Source organism: Natator depressus, chromosome 10 (assembly GCF_965152275.1).
Source record: "Natator depressus isolate rNatDep1 chromosome 10, rNatDep2.hap1, whole genome shotgun sequence".
NCBI classification, from domain to species: Eukaryota; Metazoa; Chordata; order Testudines; family Cheloniidae; genus Natator; species Natator depressus.
Genome location: NC_134243.1, coordinates 187962 through 213652, shown reverse-complemented (window position 1 = coordinate 213652; position 25691 = coordinate 187962). Strand labels below are relative to the sequence as shown.

Below are 25691 nucleotides of genomic sequence, written 5' to 3'. Positions count from 1 at the left end.
AAAAGGGGTAAACAGTGAGGTGGCAAATTTGCAGATGATAAAAAATTACTAAAGATAGTTAAGACCCAGGCAGACTGCGAAGAGCTACAAAAGGATCTCTCAAAACTGGGTGACTAGGCAACAAAATGGCAGATGAAATTTAATGTTGATAAATGCAAAGTAATGCACATTGTAAAGCATAATCCCAACTATACATATAAAATGATGGGGGTCTAAATTAGCTGTTACCACTCAAGAAAGAGATCTTGGAGTCATTCTGGATAGTTCCACTCAATGTGCAGCAGCAGTCAAAAAAGCAAACAGAATGCTGGGAATAATTAAGAAAGGGATCGATAATAGGACAGAAAATATCATGTTGCCTCTATATAAATCCATGGTACACCCGCATCTTGAATACTATGTGCAGATGTGGTCGCCCCATCTCAAAAAAAGATATATTGGAATTGGAAAAGGTTCAGAAAAGGGCAACAAAAATGATTAGGGGTACGGAACGGCATCTGTATGAGGAGCGATTTTTCAGCTTGGAAAAGAGATGGCTAAGGGGAGATATGATTGAGATCTATAAAATCATGGCAGGTGTAGAGAAAGTAGGTAAGGAAGTGTTGTTTACTACTTCTCATAAAACAAAAACTAGGGGTCACTAGATGAAATTAATTGACAGCAGGTTTAAAACAAATAAAAGGAAATATTTCTTCACAGAACGCACAGTCAACCTGTGGAACTCCTTGCTAGAGGATCTTGTGAAGACCAAGACCATAACAGGGTTCAAAAAAGAACTAGATAAATTTATGGACGATAAGTCCATCAGTGGCTATTAACCAGGATGGGCTTGAATGGTGTCCCTAGCCTCTGTTTGCCAAAAGCTGGGAATGAGCGACTAGGGATGGATCACTTGATGATTACCTGTTCTGTTCATTGCCTCTGGGGCACCTGGCACTGGCCACTGTTGGAAGACAGGATATTGGACTAGATGGACCTTTGGTCTGACCCAGTTGGGCCATTCTTATGTTCTTATTCCACCTTGTCACAGATTCACAGGGTCTGGCCTAGCCTGTAGCCAGTCCCTTAGGAGTGACACCTATAGCATGCTGGACCCTAAAGATCTACCAGTTCCACAGGGGCAGGCCCATAGACTCCACAACTTTGAAACTGGACTTTGTGCACCAGTGATCCCCATCTCACTCTCTGTGGCTCCCTGCAGTGAATTTAGCCAAACTAGATGCCTGCAGGAAGCTTGTTCCTATCCCTTCTGGTGAAATGTTCTATTTGCAACAACACCAAGCAGCCTTTCCAAAACAAGGTAACAATATATTAATTACCTGGCATAAAGAATCTGAAAGTCCTTAGATCAGCATACAGAAGCAAAGTTTCAGACTGATTAAAGTCAGGGCCCCTTGGAGCCATGGTGCCTTAGGAACCATCTTTGCTTTCTGTCTGTCTTTTTTTCTGAACCAGGTCAGAGCCCCATGTGCCTGAGTGCTCAAGCTCTTAACCCAGCCACCTGACCCCTTTTGCCTTTGTTTGCCAACTCATGGCCTTTACTCTGTGCTTCCCTGAAGAGAAGTGTGTGTGTGGGAAATCTCCTTTCTCTTGTCTGTTGGTTGGTCTGTGAATGTCCCAGCCCCGGGGTTTCCATTGTCTCATCTGGATCCACTATTCACCTCATTCCTTCCCTTTATACTCAGTGCACAGCAATGCAAAGCCTCGAGGGAGGCTGAGGTGCATACAGGAATCAGAAATATTACCAAAATCCCCATATTCATCACACAATCCTAATATATGTCATACAAAGTAAATAATACTTTTTCAGCAAGATGTGTGCCAGCTACAAAGTACTACTGTTTAGAGATGAGAAATCCCTGAAAGCCATCCTGCTTTAAAGAGCAGAGAAGCAATATCTGACCCAGTTTTCTTTCATGTTCCTTTGTTCCTCCTTGGGCCACTGATGTTTAGGGGATTCTGTCACTGCATGCCCTGTAACCTTGGGTTCCTTAATGCTATGCCACTATGGCTCAAAACCCTGACACCAGTAGCCAGCATAAGAATCTCAACCTGGCTTCCAGCAGCCTAGTTACTTCTTGCAAGGTGACCCCAACAGCGTTTTAAGTCCCGAGTCTCCCAAAATCTGTTTAGGCCAAGTCCTTAATTACCAGATACTTGGACTACTCCCCTCTGCTCCATCACCCCCAAAGAGTGAAACCAGCTCTCCATGTTATCAATTCACGTTTGGACTTATACTCTACACAGTGTGCACAACAGACCTGCTTGGGGTAAAAACTGTTGATGTACACACTGCTGATGCGCATTAACAGTTCACTAATGTGGTTTAGTTTAGTCCCCTTACAAAGAGGAATTATTAATGTGCATCAGCAGTATGCACATGGACAGTTTGGCAGCAGCAGACTATTGCAGGGTAGAGTCATACCCCAGCATGCCATGAACTAATGTGCAGATAAGCCTTGACATAAAGGCTTCAGCTAGAGAGATAAATGCAGGCAGACCCCTGTGCCTCCTTGTTGTCCTGCTGAAGTCAATGGAGTAGGCACGGTGGTCCCCTACAAAAACCCAGTTGCAGGAGTGGAGCCCAAGTCATTTCACTGTTCATGGAAAAAGTCTCGACAACATTTTAAAATTTTCCTTTCAATTATATTCATGGTTTCTTTACACAAATTTTCAAAACTCACTTTTATAAATTCTTTAATCTCTTAGTCTTGTTTTAACTCCCTTCCAAATAACTGGTTTATTGGCTGTTTGTGCAGCAAGCTTTTCACTGTCATCTGTACTATCATCATCATCACCACTGTCACTGCCATCCTCTTCACCAGATTCTTCATCATGTTGTGCCATTCTGAAAATAAGAAGTTTTTCTCAGAGGTATAAAAGCAAAAGAACTTTCTGAAAGGAGAATGAAAACTGAAAGTAATTACCCTATGGAGCTGATTGATCTGTTAAGATTTGAAAATTCTTTTCCTGAGTCAACATCAAATGGATCTGAAAAAAAAAACATTACGTCTGGTAAGTGTTAAGTTTAAGATTCTTTCTTCACTCAGAGAGGAAAATTAAAGGGATTCTACTGACTGAGCCAACATTTGGCTCTATATGAGGAAATCCAGTGAAGCACTGCTGTTCATCTTGACACTTTGAAAACCAGGCCCCTTCCCTTTAAGGCATCTCCAGTTGAGTGCCCAAAAAATTGAAGCACTTAAAATCACTAGTGACGTCTGAAAATGTAGGCCCTAAGCTCCACCTCATTGAAGGCTGTATCCATAACCTAAGTGAAAGCAGATACTTTAAGAAAAGCTCACAACAAATTGCCTTTAGTCAAGCTGTGGAATGTGTCAGTTTTGGCTTGAGAAAACTGAGATATAAATTAAAATAAAACTGACTCCTTTACAGTGCAATAAAGTATACATTTCCCAGGGAGCTTTAAGGTTGATTGTAGTAAGTAGCGGGGAGGCTTATATTAAGTCTCCCTGTAATACAACCTCCTCTGTACAGTTGTCGGTTGCTATACAGGTGAGTATACATACTCACATACACAGCCTCTGCAAATCATAAATAGCTTTTGATAAAAGTGTTGGAGAGGGGCTCCTGACAGGAGGGAAGATGATTTTGAGTAAATGAGTCTGAACTTGGCCTCACCTCAGAGTGGGCCAGAAATCAACCCAAGTCTCATCATCAGAAATGAGCTAATTCCAGCTGACACTTCCATCTGGAAATCAGTGAGTTTCCAAAAGGTTAAGAGTCTGAGTAGACCCAGGCCCAGTCTAAGAGTGGGAGAATTGCAGAATTCCATCTCAGAAGTGGTAAAGGCACAAAGCCTGACACCCAAGGCTGTACTCAGAAGGACCAGAAAGGAGACAAGTGCAGCTAGCCCTGTGACCGTGACAGAGGCCATCTAGTCCGCCTGCCTTTCTGAAGGACCAGAATAGCCTTGTTCCTTCGGATCTACTCAGGTGAGTTTAGGGATTCTTTTTCTAAATGTTTCAAGTAACTGGGTTTCCACTTCCCTAGGGAGACTATTCTATTCCATAAACTGATATACGCCAGGGACAAGATGTCTGTTATTCAGCTTAACTTTTCATTCAGTTTCATCCCCTTAGCCAAGACACCAGGGGCTGCCTGCTCTCCCCCTCAGAATGTGGACGAGATGCACCCGCCACCTCCCACCTTTGTGGGGAGAAGTTACTGGCAAAGCCAGGACACCATGGTTGCAGGCTTGGTTCATGTGAACTGTCAGTGCTTTGTTAGCCTAGGGAGGGGCATGGGACTTATGCACCCAGAGCAGGGAGGGGAAGTGACAGTGGCTAAGAACTGCGGCCTGCACACACACTTGGGCAGTTTGTGTTGGGATTTTTTTGTGTGCCTCCTGCAATGAAGTGCTTTCCCATGAGCAAGGGGGAGTGAGAGGGGAGACAGAACATGCAGGCTGAACAACCATTGAAGGAGCCTGAACACGGGAAACTGGCAGCAGTTGTGAGACATGGGAAGGAATTGTACTATACTTTTAGTATGTTACTTTTGTCTGACTACATCTGTCTGGATTTTTAGATAGCATTTCAGGCAGGGACTTTCAATCTTCTATTCTGTCTGTACAGTGCCCACAAAACTGGGGGCCCGACGCCTGGCTTGGACCTTTAGGAACTGCCACAATACAAACATGAATCTAGTTTTAATTTGTGCCAATATTTCTCCTCTCTAGGTCTTCTCATATTTATCAGTCCTCAGTGTTCAGACTTCCCAATTCAGTACTTGTAAATGTAACAAGTGAGTTGTTTACCTTCTTTCTTCCTTAATTCCTTGAAAACATCCTTTATAAAACTAATCAGGGCAGCCACTCTGTTGGTAAATTTATGTCCATGTAATGCCTACTGAGATTTTTTTGTCTTTAGCAACAGAGCATTCGGAATTGTCAGGAAACCACATGGAAAGGTCACTCAAAGGGAGGCTTTTACCTATATCTTCAGTTTCTCTTTCTTGTGCACTTGCTAAAAATTCCTTTTCAACTTTCAGCACCTCCTCCTGGCAATGGCAGGCCGCATATTTCTCCAAGAGATTTTTGTTCAATTCAAGAAACACTTTTCCCCATTTAAACTTTCTCAGAAGAATGGTGGCTAGATCAGAGAACCCTAAAATAGAAAACAAATATGACCAGCTTCTCTTCAAACATGGGACTCGTAACAAAAAAAGCTTACAGCTGCCTTGATATTCAATCAGCATAAGTTCAATGCATAGCATCTATCACTAAAACAGTGATACATGAGACATTTGTCAGCATCTTTGAATGTTTTGGAATCTAGGTCTGGAGATAGGAGACTTAACTTGAGGCACTCAAGTGAATCCAGGAGAAATCCACTGCGTTCTAGTTAATCAGTCTCCTGAATGTGGAAATATAAAATATGATGTTGTACAGTACTGTGTAAACAAAAGGTAGCTCTTTATGCAGCAATCAATAATCAGCCAAAGTCTACTGTTAACCCACTTCCAAGCCCTCAGAGTGGAAAGTGTGGGTCTATGATGGTTTCAATCTTCCTTCTCTAACAGGACTCGGAGTGGCGATGGACAACTGTTCCTTGACCACCTTGAGAGGTTGAGACATACCACAGGCTCTGCTGACAATATGTGATGACCACCAGCTCTATCTCCTCCCCAGCAGATGCACCAAACCTCATTCCAAACATGTCCCAACACCTTCCAGAGATTAACAGGAGGAGGATGTGCAGCTGGCTCAAACTGAACCCATTCAGGACTGATGTGTTGCTGATGGGAAATGGAAACATATCAAAGAGCAGCCAAGACTTGGCACTCACTATCAGAGCATCTTCCACCTACTTGTTAAGAATGTACAAATCTCCTCTGGTTACTAGTAGACTACACTTGATATCTAGCAATAATAGTAAGCATCTTCTACCTCTAGCTTGCCAGGATACTGCACCTCTTCTTTTGGAATGAGGATCTGGCCACAAAAAATGACAGTCACCTCCACAGTGGACCTTTTAAACTTACTGTATCTGGGGCTAAAGATGCAGGCAACATGGAAAATCCAGTCTGTGCAGAATAAAGTGACCAGCTCCATAGCAGGAAAATACAATGAACACATCAAAGCTTCCCACTGGCTCTCTGTAGCAAAGAGGCATAGCCTCCCTCAGATTGACAGTGAGGGAGGGCCAGATGCCCCCTGGTGGGCAGAGCCAGGAAGATCATGCCTGCCATGCCAGAAGCAGAGGGGCAAGGCAGGAGCAGGACCTATAAAAGGCGGGCCTTGTAGCTCTGTTGGGTGGAGGCCACTGAGGGAGGCAAATGCTTCTACCCTGCTGCTGGAGCCAGAGTCTGCAGTGGGCTTTCGCTGGCCCAAGGACTCATCCGAACTGCCCAAGCTACCAGACATGCCTGATGCTGAGGAGCAGCTGGGATTACTGCTTGCAGTGTACCCAGAGGAGACCGAGGACAATCCAGAGATCCAGGTACACCTCAAGGGAAGGGTAGGAAATGGCCCAGGGACAGCTGACTATGGTCTGGCTGGGTCGCTGCCTGAGTCTGGTTCAGCACGTTGTGGCTGGATCCCTGCTGACCCAGTGGCAGAACCCTCTGCCATTGTTAGGGCCCTGGGCTATGATGCGGTGGAGTCAGGTGGACCCGTGTGACCCTACCCTCTGCCACCCCACCTTTGGCCAGGAGGCCTATAGGAGTCTACCACTGGCCTGGGTCCCCCTAGACTGTTGGGTTCTTACCCCTGCCTGAGAGGGCTGGAGCCCTAGATGGCTGGTGCTCTGCCCTGCTTGTGGGCTGGGGTCCCCAGATTATTCAGTGGTCTGCCCTTCCTGAGGGTTGGGGCCCTAGACTGTGCTTGGTACCCCGCCCTGTCTGAGGGCCTGGGTTCCCACACTATACCTGGCTTTACCCTATCTGAGGATTGGGCTTTAGACTCTTTGGTGCCCTGCCCTACCTGAGCACTTGGGCCCCAATCATTCACTGCTCTACACCACTGGAGGGATCGACCCCAGAGACCGCTAACTTCCCCTTGTCTTAGACTGTTATTCCAGCAAAGAGGTGTGGCCTCCCTCAGAGACTGACAGCGAGGGAGGTCCACACACGCCTACACTGTCAGTAGTGCCAATTTGAGGCCCTAGTTTTAATCTTCAAGGTCCACAATGGGTTGGGGCCCAGCTGCAGCCAAGACCACTATTCCACCACAACAAGAGCTGGTTTAAATTTTTCAGAACCAACCAATGAAGGTTTTCAATACAGTGGAACCCCATTTATCCAATCTAATTGGGAGCAGGGCCAAATCCGATAATCAAAAATTAGAATAATCTGGAGAATGGGCACAGAGCTTCAGCTCTGGCTTCAACTGGAACCTCTGAGCCCCACCACTTGGGCTGTCAGCCCTGGTTTGGTTAATACGGACAGCCAGATAATGGAGGCTTGTATAAATGGGGTTCTATTGTAACTTCATTAGGAAATATTGAAGCTTTTCTCAAACCAGCTCTGTTTATGATCCCCTGAAACAACTCTACTCCTTCTAGCTAAGAGAGAAGCCTTCAAGAGTTAAAGATAGGGTATTCTCACTGATGATCGGCAGCATGCCCGACTGGAGAAGATAAGACTGAGCCTGAGTAACTGTATTCAGAGCACAATGGAAGTGAAGTAACCAAAGACAAAGCATTACATGTGTGGATACTAGTAATGGTATACAAAGTGGTCAAACCTAGAAGTGAAGAGCAGAATCCATAATGGACCACTCCAGGACTTGCTGTATTTATTTAGTGCTTGATAGTGCAGGGTTGGATGCTCAAGAATCTTTTAAGATATGACAGATACAGACCTTGAGAAAAACATTCTCTACATCTGTCCACTGAACAAGATGTTGATCAAAAAATTACTTAAAAGAAAACTACAATAACGAACACACAGTCCTGATTTTTTTCACATTAGCTCCACATTATAGCCTTACCAACAATACAGAAAGTAGCAGCTAAAGCTTCCACGCAGGACAGCTTGCATGGTCGGCCGTAGTTTACAGGATTTGCTGCCACCAAGTAAGGCAACAGTCGGAGACAGCTTCCCCTCATTTTACTAAATGGTGTTTCTTCCAACTTGGCCCACGAGCAATCTATGACTGCAACTCCATTCTGAGCTACAACCTGTCTGAAAAACAAACTTTATTGTAGTTGGGCATCTAATATCTCATTTTAAATGTTTAGTTCTTTGGATTAAGTCTGGTACTGTGTACAAGAACTACCCCCCGCCCCCCGCAAAGTGCAAACAAGCAATTTTCCATATGTGTGTTAACTGACTTGTCAAAACACTCCAAGTATATGGCAGAGCTAGGAACATAGAGTTCAGCTCTTCTTAGTGCGTGTGCCTTCAGCTCTTCTTAGTGCGTGTGCCTTCACCACAAAACCATCTTTTCATTGTGAAAGAATGGACCTTTTTCAAGCTCCACAAGCTACCATCACTTCTACAGTGTCAAGTCTCCTCAGAATAAGTGCTCTAGTTAGCAGGAATTTGATTATTTTCTTACTTGATTCATGGAACACACCTTCACAGATAAAGAGAAACTGATCACAGAACTAAAAATTAATGGTAACTTAGGTACAAGTGATCATGACAATCACAATGTGCAAGCAGAGTAAAGTCCAGACCAGTGATACTGCTGGTGCTTTAAAAGGGCCAATTTCACAAAGCTGAAAACAGCTAAGCCAAATCAGTTGGGAAGAAGAATTTAATCAGAAAAATGTGACTGATAATTGGGAATTGTTTAAGAACACCTTACCAGATGCCCCAAAAGCCACAATCAAAGAAAAAAGTTGTACTGATTAAAAACCAACAATCTGGTTTTGAGTGAAAATGGAGGCAGCTATAAAAAAACAAAACAAAACAAAAACAAATGGAAATCAGAAGGTAGGAATTGTAGAAAATTGACCAGCGAAGCAAAGGGACACAAGGACAAATCTATGGTCAGTACAGTTCAGGAAAATATGTTTAAGTATTAGGAACAAAAAGAGTCTTAACAATGGTACTGGTCCATTACTAGATTAAAAATGGCAGAATTGTCAAACCTAATGCATAAAGGAAGAAGTGTACAGTAAATATTTGTTCTGTATTTTGGAAAAACAGATGATGTAGTCATATGATATATGACAAGTCTCGTTCCATTCCACTAGCATCTCAGGAAGATATGAAACAGCAGCTATTAAAGTTAGATATTTTTAAATCAGCACCCAAGAATTTTAAAAAAGAGCTGATAAGGATCTCTCTGGACCACTAATATTGATTTTCAGTGCATCTTAGAACACCGAGGAAGTTTCAGAAGACTGGATGAAAGTTAATATGGTGCCAATATTTAAAAAGGGTAGATAGGATTTCAATTGAACTTTGATCCCAGGCAATATAATGGTGCAGCTGATATGGGACTCGATTACTGAAGAATTAAAAGAGGTTAATAGAATTAATGCTACTCAACATGGGTTTATGAAAAATAGATCCTGTCAAACCAATTTTCATATCCTTTTGATGAGATTACAAGTTTGGTTGATAAAGGTAATACTGGTGGTGTACTATACTTAGCATTCTGTAAAGCATTTAACTTGGTACTGCATGACATTTTGATTAGAAGTCTAAAAAGGTATAAAATTAACATGGTACAGATTAAATGGATTAAAACTGGGTAACTAATAGGTCCCAAGGTAACAGTAAATGGGGAATCATCATCGAGTGGGTGGGTTTCTATGGGGGTCCCTTGGGGATCAATTTTATGCCCTACACTATGACATTTTTGTTAATGACCTGGAAGAAGAAAAAATAATTAATGAAGAAGTTTACAGATGATAAATCTGGGGAGTTGTAAATAATGAAGAGGGCAGGTCACTGATTCAGAACAATCTGGATTGCTTGGTAAAATGGGTGCATGCGAAGTATGTGTTTTAATATGGGTAAACGTAAACAGCTAGAAACTGTAAGCCATACTTACAGGATGGGGGACTCTATCCTGGGAAGCAGAGACTCTGAAAAAGATTTAGAGTTGGTGGTGGATAATCAGCTGACCATGAGCTCCCACTGCAATGCTGTGGCCAAAAAGACTAATGCAAGCCTTGGATACATAAACAGGGGCATCTCAAGTGGGAGTAGAGATTTTTATTCATCTCTATTTGTCACTGGTGTAACCGTTGCTGAGATCCCTGTATGCAGTTCTCATGTCCATAATTCAAGAAGGATGTTTATAAATTGGAGAGGAGTGAGACAGGAGCCACAAGAATGATTAGTAGACTCCAGGAGCTTGATATATTTAGCTTAACAAAGAGAAGGTTAAGGGGTGACTTGATCACCTACAGCTATAAGTACCTACAGAAGGAACACATTTAATAATGGGCTCTTCAGTCACCAGTGAGACAGGTGTAACAGTCAAGCAGATGAAATCTGAAGCTAATCAAATTCAGACTGGAAATAAGGCATACATTTTTCCCATTGGAACAGTTTACCAAGGATTGTGGTGGATTCTCCCTCACTGACAATTTTTAAATCAATATTTGATGTTCTAAAAGATCTACTCTAGGAATTATTTTGGAAGTTCTATGGCCTGTGTTATACAGGAGGCGAGTCTGGATGATCATAGTGGTCCCTTCTGGTCTTGAAATTTATGCACGGGACTGGACTAGATGAGCTCTCGAGGTCCCTTCCAGTCCTGTGATTTTATGACTTTCTGAAATTTGAAGACTGGATTTCATAGTTGGCAGTTTAAAAAAAAAAAAAAAAAAGCTACCATGAACTGGGCACTTTAGATATGGAATCACTAGTTGTGGGCCTCATAATATTAACTACACTTTACTGTATCAAATATTGATTAAAAAATAAATAAATAGATAAAAAGCAGTACATCTGACCCACTATCAGCATCTCTGCATAATCCTGGGGCCTGTTAAAGAAAAAGGAAGCTACTTTCCATGCATAATTAACTATATTAACAGAATAGGTAAGGCAAGATACCCTCATGTTACCATTTTTGTTGACAATCAAATGATGAAACGTCTTCCTTAGATCAGCTAACAGTATATTTGTTAACATCTGCACAGAATGAACACCAGCACCTCTCTATGAAAACTCATAATACAGCAAGACGTAAATAAGCATGTGATAGTGGATTTGTACCTAAGAAATAACACTCTAGGACTGCAATTCACATGGAACCTACTTGTCAGCTGCAGAGACATACTGAGTTGCCATAGGACTGAGGATGAGCCCTGGGAATCTCTGATTGAGACGCAGGTTTCGGAGCAGGCCTTTGCGAGCCAGTTTCCTCCCTGTGCATTTCTTGGGATCGCAGTGTCCCAGCTCCCACATGGCAAGAGGGCATGGGAATCTCACCTCTGCAGCATCCCCCTCTCCAGCACCATCCTGCTGAACGCAGGCTGCAAACACAGAGCAGAGCTCAGCCTTCTCCTCAGAGGCCCAAAGACTATAGAGGGAGTGGGGCTTGGCAGTGGCTTCCCCACCCCCACGGCAGGTGGGGCTCAGCAGCAGCTAGAGCCGTCAACCCTGTTTCTCCAGGAGTCTCCCAGAATCGGGCTCTATGTTCTGGAGGCTACTGAAGCCAAACCGGGAGATTTTAGGCTGCTGAAAGTCCAGCAGCACAGCAGAGCAAAGGCAAGCTCCCTGCCTGTCCTGGCCCTTCGTGGCAGCAGTCAGCAGGTCCCTACGGCCCCTGGGGAGGTCCAGGGGGTCTCCACACACTGCCCCTGCTCCTAGCGCCGACTCTGCAGCTTCCATTGGCTGGGAACTGTGGCCAATGGGAGCTGCAGGGGCAGTGCCTGCAGGCAGTGGCAGCTCGCAGAGACCTCCCCTGCCCAGAGGCCACAGGGAGTTGCTGGCTGCTTCTATGAGCCTGCCTTAACCCCGCTGTGCCACGGACCAGGAGCCGCCTAAGACACCCCTCACGCATCCCAGCCCCCAGCCCCTTCAGCACCCTCCCTCCCTCCCAGAGCTTGCACCCTGCCCCTCAGCCCCCTGCCCCAGGCTCAGCCTGCAGCCCCCTCCCACACTCCAAACCCCTTGGCCCCAGCCCGGAGCCGGCACCCCAGCCCCCTGCTGCAGCTCCATGAACGGGGCCGGGGAGAGGGAGCAACAGCCGGCGGGGGCCGCGGGGCGGGGCGCTGGGTCTGTGCGATTAGGCAGTGGGGAGCTAGGCGGCGGCCTGTACCCGCTGGGGCAGGTGGGGCTCGGCGTCTCCTCTTCCCCGCTCCCAGGGGCGTGGGCGGAGGCCTGCGGCGTCTCCTCCGCCCCCGGGGAGCGGGGCGGGCAGGTCCGTGGGGCAAAGGGGGCGGTTCGGTAACCAGCCCCCTGGGGCGGAAGCCGCGGGGACCGGGCACCTGCCAGCGCCGCCTGCGCGTCCGCCACGAAGGTCTCCAGGGACTTGGGCGCGCGCCGGGCGCGTCCCTCCGGGCGGCGAAACGGCTTTTTCCTGCCCATGGCTGGCGGGGCGTCCGCACCTCGGCCGCCGCCGGGCCTGGCCGACCGGACCGGAAGGCGCCGCGCGGTTCCCCGGGAGGCGTTTCCGCTTCCGGGAGCAATGGCGGCCTGGGCGCTGCTGCTCGCGCTGCTGAGCGCGGGGTTCGGTGAGCGCCACGGGGAAGGGAGGCAGCCCACGAACGTGGGTTGTACGGAGTGGGGGCGGAACCGGGCCCCTGGCCGCCCGCCTCCCCCGCGCGCCGCCGCCGACCGGGAGGCCCCGTCCCCCGACACGCTCGCAGCCGGCCCGCGGCGGGTCCCCGTGAGCCCCGCGGCCTCTGCCGCCGCAGCGAGCTTCCCCCCACTGACCGTGCCCTCTCCGCTCTTTCTTATAGGTCTCTCTACGTCAGCTGGTAAAATGAAAATCGTGGAGGAGCCGAACACCTTTGGGTGCGTGGCCCTGGTACTTCCCCGTGCTGAACTTTTCTTGTTACTGACAGCAATTTGCTCTCCCTCTGCGTCCGCCGGCACGTTCACTTCTGTCCCAGACATGCAGTTTGGCAGTGATAATCCTCATCTTCCTGTCAACCTCCTTGGCCTGTGGTTTGCATCCTGAGCAATCTTGTCTTCACGGCAAAAAACATAAAAATAAAAATGTGTTTTTAAACCAAGAGAGCTCTTTCAGTGTAAAATCCTAGTGGAAATGAGGCAAAGGCAGTTTGTACTTTGCTGTGGCAAGTTGAAAGAACTGCTCTCTCATATGGATGAAGTGAGCTGTAGCTCACGAAAGCTTATGCTCAAATAAATTGGTTAGTCTCTAAGGTGCCACAAGTACTCCTTTTCTTTTTGCGAATACAGACTAACACGGCTGTTACTCTGAAATCTCTCATATGGGGTTTATCTTGACTAGCTACATCAAGGTTAAAACTACAGTGCCTTGCCTCAGCAAGGATTTTACACTAAAGTAATTATCTTGATGTAAAATCACACGCTTTTTTGCTGTGAGGATCTAACCACAGCCCTGCTCTCTGTAATCAAGTGAGTGCCACACAAAGAACTACCCGCCTCCAAGTCACAAGTTCAGATCTAGGGACTGGGGTATTTCAGATGGCACCTGTAGGTGATGCTGTTGCTCAGGCAGCTGGCTTTAAGAATTAAAGCCAAATCTAATTAGAACCAAATTTGAATCCAGAATGCTGAGCACTGGTTAGATTGGAAAGTAGTGCATAGCGTTCTAGGAATGAGGATGGGACTATTACCTGTGAGATGGACCTTGTGCCAATGGGTAATGAGAGAAATTGAGTCCATTCCTTGAGATGTCTAAAGCTTTCCTAAAGGAGGGCAGGATGCAGTAGACCAGGTTCTCTCTAAGAAGTGGCTGTTTGGCCCTTTTATGTAAGAAACCATGTTCTGACATTGCCAATGTATTGCTATGTTTTCAACTTGCCGTGTTTAGGGAAACGTGAAAAGGTCATGGTGAGGTAACTATGGAGGTAATCTGGAGTCCCTAGATTTCTTTTATCTTTCAGTCTGGTTTCAGGTATGATGACACAGAAATGGCCCTGGTCTTTTGGCTTGGTGATTTGTCCCAGTGTGATTGGGTGTCCAGGTTGATGATTTTAGATGCAACCATGTATTCTACTTAGGTGTGAGCGTGTCTTGTGCTCACAGCTCCTCCCCTGGCTATCTGAGGCAGTACTGCCTCAACCCCCTTCAGTTTCTTCTTACTGCCTGGGGCTGGAGTCAGAGCTCTCTGTGGTTCCTAACCTCACAATCTCTATTTCTTAGTGACTTTTTAAATTGTATATACACTGGACCCTCGCTAGAACGCGTGCCTATATAGCGTGAATTCGCATATAATGCGGTTGCGGCCATGGATCCCAAATTTAATTAATTGCAATTCATTTTAACGCGGTCCTCGTTATAACGCGATACAGTGCCTGGATTCCAAATTCCGCGTTCTAGCGAGGGTCCAGTGTAATTAATTAGTACTCTTAGTATCGTGCTAGTTAGATTTAGTGTTAGTTAGCTTTTATTTAAGTATTTCTATGGTGATGCCTTCACCAGGGATTAAGCATTATCTGTTTTGTGGGAGAGCAATCCCAACAACAATCCCCACATGCATGCTTGCTATGTTTGGGCAAAGTCCACTTCAAGGAGTGGTATTCAATTTCCAAATAGTGCACAAAATGCCACTCAGGTGGCAAGGGATCTTAATCTAAAGCAGCACCTGCTGGGGACAGGCTGGGTTGCTTTCACAAGGCTTGGAGCTCGATCCCCACTGACAGCTGGATCCTAAGCAGCGTCAGATCAGGCTATGCCGTCCATTCCTTTCCATCCCTTCCTCCCACCCTGCTTCCCTGTCCCTCTTCAGGAACCCCTTTCACAAGATACTGCTCCTCAAGCAGGTTCACTCTCTACTGGCTTTGGGAGCAGTGGAGGAGGTTCCAATGGAACACTGGGCCCAGGTACTTTTTGGTGCCCAAATCCAAGGTAGGGGTAAGATCCAGTCTTGACTTTCACAGCCTCACCAAATGTATCAGATATACAATGTTCTGAATGGTCACTCTATTGACTATTCTCCCCACATTGTCTCAGAACAAGTGGTTTGCTGCTCTGGACCTTTAGGACACGTACTTTTGGTTGGGAATTTTGCTGAGCCACAGAAAATTCCTTCGATTCATCATGGCAGAGTGCCATTTTCAGTACACTTCCTTTTGGCCTCTCTTTTGCCTCTCAGGTTTTTACCAATTGGATGGTCTTGGTCACATCTCCCTGTATTTGGATGACTGATTACTGAGGGGCAGCTCCAGAGAGGCAGTCCTTTCTCACATCAACACTACACTGTGCTTGCTCAACCACTTGGATCTCATCCTAAACACCGGAAAGTCAACTTTGGTTCCCCCTCATAAAATTGAGTTTATTGAAGCCCCAACAGAATCTGAGTTCAAGAGCATCTCTGCTGACTGACCATTTTCAGGCGATTTGCTACCTTTGCCTCAGTCTGCAGTTGCAGCCTTCGATGACAATTTGGATATGCCTGAGGCTCTTGGGCCACATGTTCACTTGCATGCAAGTGGTATGGTTTGCAAGGCTGTGGCTTCACTCCCTTCAAATATGGCTCTGGACAGTTTACTGTCTGACTCTTCACCTCTTGAACAAATAGGTCCATCTCCCTCCATTGCTCCTAGACTCCTTGCAGTGGTGGACACTTCTGGAGAATGTTTGTCAGGGTGTTCCCTTTGTCTGGCCATAACCAACCAGTGCCATCCCGGTGGTCTGGGGAGCACATCTGGGGTCCGTGAAAGTTCAGGGTGTGTGGCTGGAGCAGGGGCCCCACTTCATATCAACGTGTTGGAACTTTGGGCCATTTACAATGCGTGTCATGCTTTTCTGGACCGTATTGGGCTCAGTGGTTCACATACTTACCAACAATACCACCATGTTGTATTATGTGAACAGGCAAGGAAGAGCATTCCATGTTGAGGAGCATATTCCTCCCATAGCTGATCACTTGCCCGGGGTCCAGAATCATCTCGCCAACCATCTCAGCAGGAATTTTTCCCATAGTCGCGAGTGGTCCATGAAGACAAAGGCCTCTGGGTCATCTTTGCAGCTTGGGGCATTCTGAAGAACTTGGAGTACTTGCTTCACCTTCAGTTGTCAGACCTTGTGTGTAGCTCATTGAGAGTGCATCTGGCAGCGATGTCAGCATTTCATTCCCCCATTCAGGGAAGATCAGTCTTCTCCAATGCCATGGTAGCAAGATTCTTAAAAGGGCTTCTTCATCTCCATCATCTTGTCTGAGAGCCAGTTTCTCTGTGGGACCTTAACATGGTCTTAGTGACTTTGATAGGACCTCCATTTGAGCCCCTGGCATCTTGTCCATTTCAACTTTTGTGTCATAAGACTGCATTCCTGGTAGTGATAATCTACAAGGAGAGTCTGTGAGTTCCAGGCTCTGATGTCAGAGCCCCTTTATACACAATTCTCCAAGAAAAAAGTGACTTTAGGACCAGACCCAAAATTTTTGTCTAAAGTTGCTCAGTTTAATTTGAACCAGGTGGTATAGTTACTGGTGTTATTTCCTAAGACACATTGACCTCTGGAGAAGTAGCATCTCCATAGGTTAGATGTCAGATGATGTCTAGCCTTTTATCTGGACAGGATTAAACTGTGTCATGCTTGCCTCATCTGCTTGTGTCATATGTAGATCACATGAAGGGGCAACTGGTCTCTTCACAGATGGTCTCTAAATGGATAACAAGCTGTATCAAGACTGCATATGAAATAGCTTCGGCTATACCTCAGTGGGTGCGAGTTCATTCTACGAGAGATCGAGCAATGTCAATAGCATTCCTCGGTGACATCTCAATATTGGACATTTGCAGTGCTGCTATGTGGTCATCGATCCATACAGTTATGAACCATTATGCCATTACCTATCATCCAGAGTAGATGCAAGTTTTGGTAGGGCGGTCCTGCAATCCTTGTTTAGGTAGACTCAGCCCCGCCTTCTGGGGTGCATACTGTTTGTGAGTCACCTAAGATGGCTGCATCTACTCAAAGAAGAACCACAGTTACAGTAAGTAACCATGACCCTACCAGGGGTTCATGTGATCATACATGTTGTTCTCATTGAAGACAATGAAAACTATAGGTCCTCAGGACCTTTGAAAATCAGACTATTATTATTCAGGTATGTAAATATGGATTTAGAATCCAGGTTTGATGGTTTTGGCTGTTGTTTTCAATATGACAGTCCTTTAGATGCTCAGATACTAGGGTGCTGGGGGACATATTAAATACCTAGATAAAAATATTCTAATTTAATCTCATTGCAAATGGAAAAAAAAATTTTAAATTAGTCTAAATCATTTTAAATTAGTCTTTTTTTTCTTTTTTAAAAGATTGAACAACCCATTCCTACCTCAGACAAACAGGCTCCTTCCAAAGATGGCACCTTCCCCAACCTCAGGTGTGTGCAAATGTCAGTTATTATATGTGTAGTTAATACCATTTTTGTGAATATAATCTCTAAAAGAATCTGTGTGTGTAATTTTTGATTGCAGTTGTCTAATAGTAAGATAGACTTTGGCAGAAGCACTTACCACAGTATAATATCTACATGATTAGTCCATGTTCTTTAATCCAATCATGAAAATGCTTCTTAGCCTTATGGATGAATAATTTCTTCTCTAAATTTCACAGATAATTATTGGCATCCCAGATGCTACCAGTTAGTACTTATCACTTATATAGCACCTAACCTAGTTAAAATAATTTTCCTGTGTGAATCTCTCTGTGCCTCAATTCCAAGTCTCTAAAATGGGAATAACAGTGCTTCCCTACCTCACAGGGTGTTCGAAGGATAAATACATTAAAGATTGAGGCACGAAGATACTATAGTAACTAGGGCAAAATAAGTACCTTAGGTTAGGTTTCTTGGATGCTGATTGCCTTATGCTCTGTAGAATGTTAAATCTGCAACCTGTATACATACAATTCTCTGATCATGATAACTCTGTTTAAATTTAACCAACCCATTATCCCTTTTGCAAGCCATTTCATTTTATTTTCAGGTCCTGCACATCTCTTTAGGCTTGCTGGCAAGTGTTTCAGTTTTGTGGAATCTACGTGAGTAACTGGTTTAGGTGCCTGACTGTATTTTTAGGATTGGCAGTGATATAGGCCTTCATTTTATTTTTTAAAATCTGACATATTTTGTTTCTTTAGGTATAAATATGAGTTCTGTCCTTTCCATAATGTCACTCAGCACGAGCAGACCTTTCGGTGGAATGCCTACAGTGGAATTTTAGGGTGAGACAATCCAGACATTTCTTTTTACTTTAGTTTGTGAGTTGCGCTCTTTGTAGAACTCCTGAAATCAGCACTTTTTAAATTAGCTATAGTTATGTTACCTTGAAAATAAACTAATCTTGGCATTCAGTCCAAACACTGTTCCCTAAACTGTTTTCAGTTACACCAATGCCACTATCCTGTAGAAGCTGATGAGGTTGTAAGGGTGTAACTGAGAGCACAATTTGTGTGAAAGTGCTGCAAAATGTATCTTGTTAAACCTCTTCTAATAGCCAAATCATGGACTTTTAGTAAATTAGGCTCCTTGGCCATTTATTTTAATAATTAATAAGTTCTTATTTGACTATAACATTTTATTCTTGAGACTTAATTTAAGAATATGTAAAATAAATCAATCTGACATCTTTCAACTGTAGGCATCATCTAGTTGCTGCTGTTCTCATTACTTTGTAGCTAATGATGAAAATACAGTTTTGATGGCTATTGCTTTAAACTTAAAAACTGCATGTTAGCCAAGCCATGAGAATCCAGAATTTGGAAATCCTACTTGGTCTTAACATATGCCAAGAGTAAAATATGAAAGAGGTCTCTAAAGGTAAGTATTCTTTCTAACAATCCTTTTCCCATTTCTGGATCACGTGTAGCATTACATCAACTGCTTGAGATTGCCAAGAATGGGAATTATCCCATATATGGGATCATGTCTCTTAAAACACCAAATAAAAAGTCTTAAGGCAGAACTGACATGACTACAAAATGGAGGCATTATTGTTGAGTATGAGTTTTATTTATTGGACACTCTAAGAGCTCAAAAATTAAGTGTATTCTATATCTTTATAAAGATTTTCCTTTCCACTAAAATAAAATTTTCCCCATCTCACAACCCCTGGAAAGCCTGGGAAAGCTGATAGTACTTTTAATGTGTCCTAAAGGTCAACAAATTTGGGCTAAGTTGGACCAACAGGGCAATAAATTCCATTCTCTGAAGATACCATACCTCCAGCCTTCTTCCATTTAAACCATCTGTTCTGATGTTGAATGGCTTAGCTAATTGTAGTTCCAGTGGCATAACACAAAAAGACATGCAGGTTGAGGTAGCCAGGTACCAAACCATTAAGGGCTTTATAGTTCAAAATTAACATCTTACACTTAACCCAAAAACAGACTGGAAGTCATTGTCAACTGCACATGACATGCATTTCCTGCAAGAAACACAAAATAAGTATACAACCACAATTTACATTAGCCAAAGTTTCCATAAGCATTTTCTCCTTAAATCTCAGTTTTGAGTTGCATATAGCTCTCAAGTGTGATATCTTGAAATGAAACTCCTACTTGGTCTGGGCCTAGAAGTAATTTTAAATATATTTAATAAAAGCCCATTCAGCCTGTAGAGTCAGTGCCTAGATCCAGGTAGAGGAGCTAGCATACATTTAATTTAAAAACAAAGACTGATTTAAAGGTGCCTTCCTCTGTAAATATTTCCTATGTGCAGATGGGTAGAATGTGAGTGAAGAGCTGGTCTTCCCTGCAAATAGGGTAGTCAGAAAGTCTGAAAGGAGGAGGTTACACCCAGAAATATAGTGGGCCTTAGGACCAAACAGTGGCAGAGACTAGTTTGTAGTCACTCTTGTCAGCATCAGAGAGAATCCTACAAGCTAGCTGAGCTGCAGTGGATTCCTAGACAGCAGTAGGGAGCCCATGCCGGAGATAGGTCTTTAAGCTGTGAAGACCCAGAACCACTGAATGATTAGATTTGTCTGGAAAGTGGGAGAGTAACAGAATTGTTGGAGAAAGGTCCTGACCTGAGAAAGTGTTCGGGATGCAGAGACACTGCACTGAGCTACTGAACAAGGGTATTTATCCATTTCAGAAATATTTTTAAAGGACCACTTTAGTCCAGGATCAGATTCTTGGGTGCAAGGGGCAAAACATCCTATGTTGCAGAGCCCTAGCTATGGGACTCTTGGCCAGAAATCATCAAAATGAGCCTGAGCTTGACTACAGGGGGGTTGGACTAAATGACCTCCTGAGGGCTCTTCCCACCCTAATTTATGATTCAGGTCTAAGTTCAAGTCCTGTGTTTTCAAAAAGGCCTGTTTCCCACACATCAGAAAGGAACCTCTTTTTACATATGCTGTAGTCAGTGCTATCTTTATCTGTTGTTTATTGCTTAGATACTTTGGGGATAGGTGCTCTAGAAATGTTTGAGATATTTTTTCAGGGGGTTAGCAAAACCTGGTTCTTTCCACAATCAAGGACTTTTGTTTCAGTTAAGCAAAAATGAAAACTGATGTTCCAAGAGGACAGATGTGTGCTTGTTTCAGTTTCACTTTAAAATGTTTATACATCATGAAAGATAATGGATGGACTAACTTGATGTTTTAAAGGATTTCTTGGACTGAGAAACAAAAATGAGGATTTTACATATTTGACAATGAAAGCTACTGAGTATTTTTAAAGCGTGTGATTATTCTTTCTACTCAAATTAGGTAATTCCAAAAGTTTAGTATCTAAGTCCCTCCAGTTGTTCTGCTAAATGCCTTCAAACTCCAGGTACAGAGAATCTGTGTCTTGGAGATCGCAGTGCACTCTGAATTGGGTGCCACATCCTAAAAGGCAAGACCTCGCATTATCATGTAACAATAATATTTTACTTTTCTGCATTTGTTTCCTCCAGTAGTTTGATAGGCACCTTACAGATCATATATTTTTGGTCCTGCTTTGAGTAGGGGGTTGGACTAGGTGACCTCCTGACATCTCTTCCAACCCTAATCTTCTATGATTCTATGATAAAGTTCCTGCCTCAGAGAGCTTAGTCTAAATAGACACCATATACATACACACAAAAGGAAAGCTATGAAAAGCAAAGTGATTAAAAATTGAAGTGAAGTGTTGGTTTGTTAGCCCCACAATTTTTGTATGGTTCGATTTCCATGTCTTTTTCAGTAAACTAAGGGAAGGGTGTGAATGGGGCAGGCTGAGGTTTATGGGTTGCCTGCCTTCTACTGTGTTTTAACATTTTCAAAGAGCTGTACAAATGTTATTTGTCAGGGCACCTCTGCGAAGCAGTAAGTATTATCCCCATTTTTACAAGTGGGAAACAGAACAACAGAGGTGAAATTACTTTTCTAATGACCTTACGGTGGCTGTTGTAAAGGCAGGCTTGCTCGTCTTCTCTCCCTAGATGACAAGGAAGTCCATGATCTCTGCATGGTTTCATGTGGGTGCACAAGGCCTGGTTGCAATAATAACAGTGTTATAATACTGATGTATGGGGCTCCAGGAGTTTGCAATCGCAAAGGGGGTGATCCTGGCTATGCAGCAGCATTTAAATGGGGAGGTCACATCCCGCTTAAATGACCTCCCAGAGCGGTAGAGTGAACATAGGTAAACAGACAGCTTGGTCCTGATATGGTGTGATGCAATGCAGTGTGAGAGAGCAACTGGAGGACTGCCAAGTCAGTGCGAAATACAGAAGCATCCACAAAAACCCTTTTCTGCACTAATTAATTCTGAAATAAACTTTCAAAGTGGATTATCTAATTTGCAATAATTGGCACTTCATTTGAAAGAAGAATTGTGTTGTATGAACCCAGGGCATTTTAATTAAAAAAAAAAAAAAAAAAAAGTTAGTGTGAAAAAACCTTGGGTAGACAATCCCTAAGGCTAACCTCTGAGTCAGGATTCTATCCCGGCCCCCAACCTGGGTTGATTGTGAGACCACAGTGCCACTCTTGTGACTATCATGAGTTTTATGGTTTAACAGAGAATATTTCATTTTTAATTGGAATAGGTCACTTTCCAGAAATATATTGTTCTCTTCACTGACAAGTTGTGAAGAGTGAGCATGTTTTTGAGTTTGTATTCTTGTTTCACCCATCTGCTAACATACGTTGATTGGGCTTACTCTGTATTCTGAGTAATTGAGAAGATTGGAGTTTGGTAATGCCTCTTTCAGACAAATTATTGATGACAAAATCAAACCCTTTTTCAGTTTTATTTTGTTAAGAAAGTGTGGAAATGGTTTTGAGACATGTCAGAATAACCATAGTGCTCAGAAACAACTGTGATGGACTCTATAAGTAATTAAAGAACTCCACTGTGGTTATGAGGTAATTGATCTGTGATGGGGCAGATCTGGGCAGTAAGAAAAGGAGATATTAAAGGACCTTCAAAAAATTGAAATTGATAATACACTTTAATATTTAACACTTTAATACAGTGTTAGAGTATTTCTGTTTTTCTTACCAGGTTTTTAACTTTTCTCCCCAAAATTGTAAAACAAGTCTTTCGAGCTGTTCTCTTTTTCCAGCATTTGGCATGAATGGGAAATTTACAACAACACATTTGTTGGCATGTGGATGAGAGAAGGGGATTCATGTGAAACCAAAAACAGAGAGACAAAGGTACAGTAATTAATCATCCTGATGCAGTTAATACAGCTGGCATGTTTGTACCAGTTTAAACTATTAAAGCCATTAATATACCATAGGACTTGAAAACTTAGATGGGGCTTTACAAATTGAGATCTCTTCCTATCCAAAGAGTTCATAGCTTAGAATATGAAGTAGAAAAATGCAAGATGAGATGTGGGACAACAGTTAGGAATGGAGGGTAAAACCAGGATAAAAGGCTGATGATGATTTCACTCACACCAGTCTGGAGACTTTAACTCTTTCTTTTTGTTCATGCAAAATAGGATGTTCTGTTATTACCATTACCACTAGGGACAAGTGCTGTGTAACTTCTGCTATGGGCCACTGCTACATAAGAGGAAGAGAAATAGGAGTTACTTGTGGTACTGGAGTTGCCAGCCACTACTGGATGACACATGTCTAGGGGGTCACGGGAGAGAGAACTAGGTGGTTTAGTTAGTTAGTTGAAAGGAAACCAAGTGGCCACGAAACTTGTATGGGAAAAGTAGAGGGCCAGGTCACAAAAGCGTGTGCAGGTGAGAGAGGAGCAGAACCGATGTGGGCAGAAGGGGTGGGAGGTGAAATGAAGAGCAAATAGAGACAGTATAATTAGCTTTTGTCAAAAAGACAAAACTATTAAAAACAGTTAAAATACATGACTCTTACTTGTGAGCAGTTGCTGTTGCTGAAAAGGGATGTAACATGATTGTGAATGGGAAGGAGATGTCCAAAAGACTCTGAAAAGATGTGGTCCATACTATGTAAAAAATCTGAGAACTCCTGCCTTAGACCTCTCTCCTCCCCGTGTTAAAATAATGTTTGCACTTCTCTAGGTCCTTCCTAGAGAGGAAGGAGCTTTACAAAATTAAATCTCAGATTCCTCTGTTGCTATTGCTATTGATTTTATGTGGAAGCACTTAGATATTACAGTGATGGGCGGCTGTGTAAAACCCTAAGATAGATAGGTTGATCAATGGGAGAGGTGGGTAGTGTAGTGACTTGGCCAAGATGACAGAAGAATCCTGTTGGAGAGCCAGCAATAGAACCAAGGTTTCTGACTTCCAGTGCACTGTCTTACTATGACAGAGTGCTGGGAGCCTAGAACTGACCCAGTACTCTGTCACTAAGGTACTACCTATTCCCCCCTGGAGTGGATTTAATTGGAGGGAGGGTGCTCAATTGTTTAATTAGGCAGGAAGCTGACAAGCTAGTGAGAGCAACCAACCTGTCATCTGGGAGGTTAGAGGACAAGAAGAAAGTGCAAGGGGAGTGGCTGGTAGGGACTTGGGGAGGCAGGATGTCAGGATGAGGAGATCTGTCCCTCTCCTTCCCTGGATAGTGGGCTAAGGGGAAAGTTTCAGCTATATATTTCTTCACAAGGCTGTACTGGTGTTAAAAATAAAAAAATGGTGCTTATAAACTGGGAAGCATCCAGCCTGTTTATGTTGATCCAAGGGGTGGAGAAGGGAGCCTATTACGCATGCCATAAGAGCATCCTTTCTTCCTGTAGCCACACTGAAGATATATTTGGTCTTCTAGTATTGCATGATTTCTAACCTTAAGAATTCGAATCCTCCTTGGGCTTTTGCTTGTAAAAGGTCATGAAACATTAAAGCTGAAAATGTAAAGATCATAATGAACATCTACAATGTAGGGTAGATCAATATTCTCTGGAAAAATTAAAGGACATAAGAGCCTGGTGTTTAGTGCTTTTTACTTTGTACTGCTATTTAGGAGACCTGGATGCAATTTTTCACTGTTCATAGGCTGGTAGTCCTTCAGAGGTGGGAGCATGCATCACTCAGTAGCAAATGCACCTGCTGAGTGATGCTGACAGGCTCTGAAGGGCATCTGATTTAGTGTGTCTCTGTTGGAAGTTGTGGTGACTTAGGTGGGTTGAAGGTGGAGGAACCACTTCCCATTGGGAAAGAAACAAGCTTGTTCCATTCTTTAAATAACTTCATTTGAAAAAGACTTAACTAGTGACTGTGACCTCTTTCTTCTGCACTGGGTAAAATGATGGCAGCACTGAGAGCTGACTACAGTACTTGCTGGAATGCATCTATACTCATGGTAAAATGGGAAGTTAGTGATGTGTGCTGGTTCTGTTCAACATGAAACTAGTGACTATATTGTGTGTTTAACCTATTTCCTCTCATCCTTCTTTTTCTGCTCTTCAGGTTCTTCTTATTTGTGGAAAAAACAATAAGTTGGCTCATGTATCTGAGCCAAGTACTTGTGTTTACTCTCTGACATTTGAGACTCCTCTTGCTTGCCATCCTCATTCTCTTTTAGGTAGGTTGGATAAAAAGGTCTGTGCATGTGTGAGAGGCAGGTGGCATTTTACCCAAGCCTTTAAGTTTAGATTTCTGGTTTATTAGTTTGTATCATTAAGTAAATATAACATTGTTTATTACAAACATTTCTAAAGTACCTATCACTATAATAATTGGGCACTCTTATCTGAGCTTGCAAAGTCCCTACGATCAATTCAGTGGCATTTCTCTGTATGTAATGGGATAACTTTTGAAAACTCCATCCAGTTAATTCCAAAATTTCAGGGAATGTTCTTGGCATTAATTGTCAGAACACTATTTGATCTTGGGGAAGAGCAGAAAACCAAAAGGGGGGAGATTGGGGAACAAAAGAGACCCTGACAGCGCTTTAGCCACAGCCTCTAGCATCTTTACAATTATCTGTCGATCACAGAGCTAGTTCATGGTTTCCATGAACATTTTCCAGCACAACAATACCCATGCTCATGTCAGCTTATCCTCCCAATGATGTAACATGTTGACATGCTGAATGACTTCTCTTCTGGACAGAAAATAATGGTGGTAGGGGGAAAGGGAAATGGAGCGGCCGGGAGGGAGCAGAGAGAAGTTCACACAGCTGCTTGAATGTTAGGGGAAAATGGGGGGCCCTCATATGGAGGGAGGGAAGAAAGGAGCACATAGAACCTCTGGTGGGGGGGATGGAGATTGGGGGATCTGATATGGGGGAGAGAGG

At 43.6% G+C, this 25691-nt stretch overlaps 2 protein-coding genes across 3 annotated transcripts in view; one reads left to right on the top strand and one right to left on the bottom strand.

The window, feature by feature from the left end:
• Nucleotides 1-2638: 2638 nt before the first annotated feature.
• TSR3 (TSR3 ribosome maturation factor) lies at nt 2639-12542 on the bottom strand. 2 transcript variants are annotated; one of them, XM_074964903.1, is made up of 6 exons: nt 12366-12542; nt 11192-11408; nt 7955-8148; nt 4956-5129; nt 2928-2991; nt 2639-2848 (listed from the first exon to the last, which is right to left on the bottom strand). In XM_074964903.1, the coding sequence occupies exons 1-6, from the start codon at nt 12463-12465 to the stop codon at nt 2698-2700; spliced, it is 900 nt and encodes a 299-aa protein (XP_074821004.1). In that variant the 5' UTR covers nt 12466-12542; the 3' UTR covers nt 2639-2697. The 2 variants fall into 2 exon arrangements, with proteins under 2 accessions (XP_074821004.1, XP_074821005.1); XM_074964904.1 differs by lacking the exon at nt 12366-12542 and adding an exon at nt 12197-12256.
• GNPTG (N-acetylglucosamine-1-phosphate transferase subunit gamma) overlaps nt 12523-25691 on the top strand; it is a 24182-nt gene continuing 11013 nt past the window's right edge. Inside the window, exons 1-7 of the mRNA XM_074964902.1 lie at nt 12523-12611; nt 12840-12894; nt 17355-17422; nt 18027-18081; nt 18181-18264; nt 22580-22673; nt 24863-24977. Of these exons, the coding sequence (XP_074821003.1) occupies nt 12566-12611; nt 12840-12894; nt 17355-17422; nt 18027-18081; nt 18181-18264; nt 22580-22673; nt 24863-24977 (517 nt within the window). The 5' untranslated portion in view covers nt 12523-12565. The remainder of the gene's footprint in view (nt 12612-12839; nt 12895-17354; nt 17423-18026; nt 18082-18180; nt 18265-22579; nt 22674-24862; nt 24978-25691) is intronic.

Coding starts and splice junctions, on each gene's coding strand:
- TSR3 (XM_074964903.1), bottom strand. CDS start 12,465: ATGGGCAGGAAAAAGCCGTTTCGCCGCCCGGAGGGACGCGCCCGGCGC. Junction 11,409..12,365: donor CGCGCAGGCGGCGCTGGCAG/GTGCCCGGTCCC, acceptor CTGTGTTTGCAG/CCTGCGTTCAGCAGGATGGT. Junction 5,130..7,954: donor TGCTACTTTCTGTATTGTTG/GTAAGGCTATAA, acceptor TTTCTATTTTAG/GGTTCTCTGATCTAGCCACC.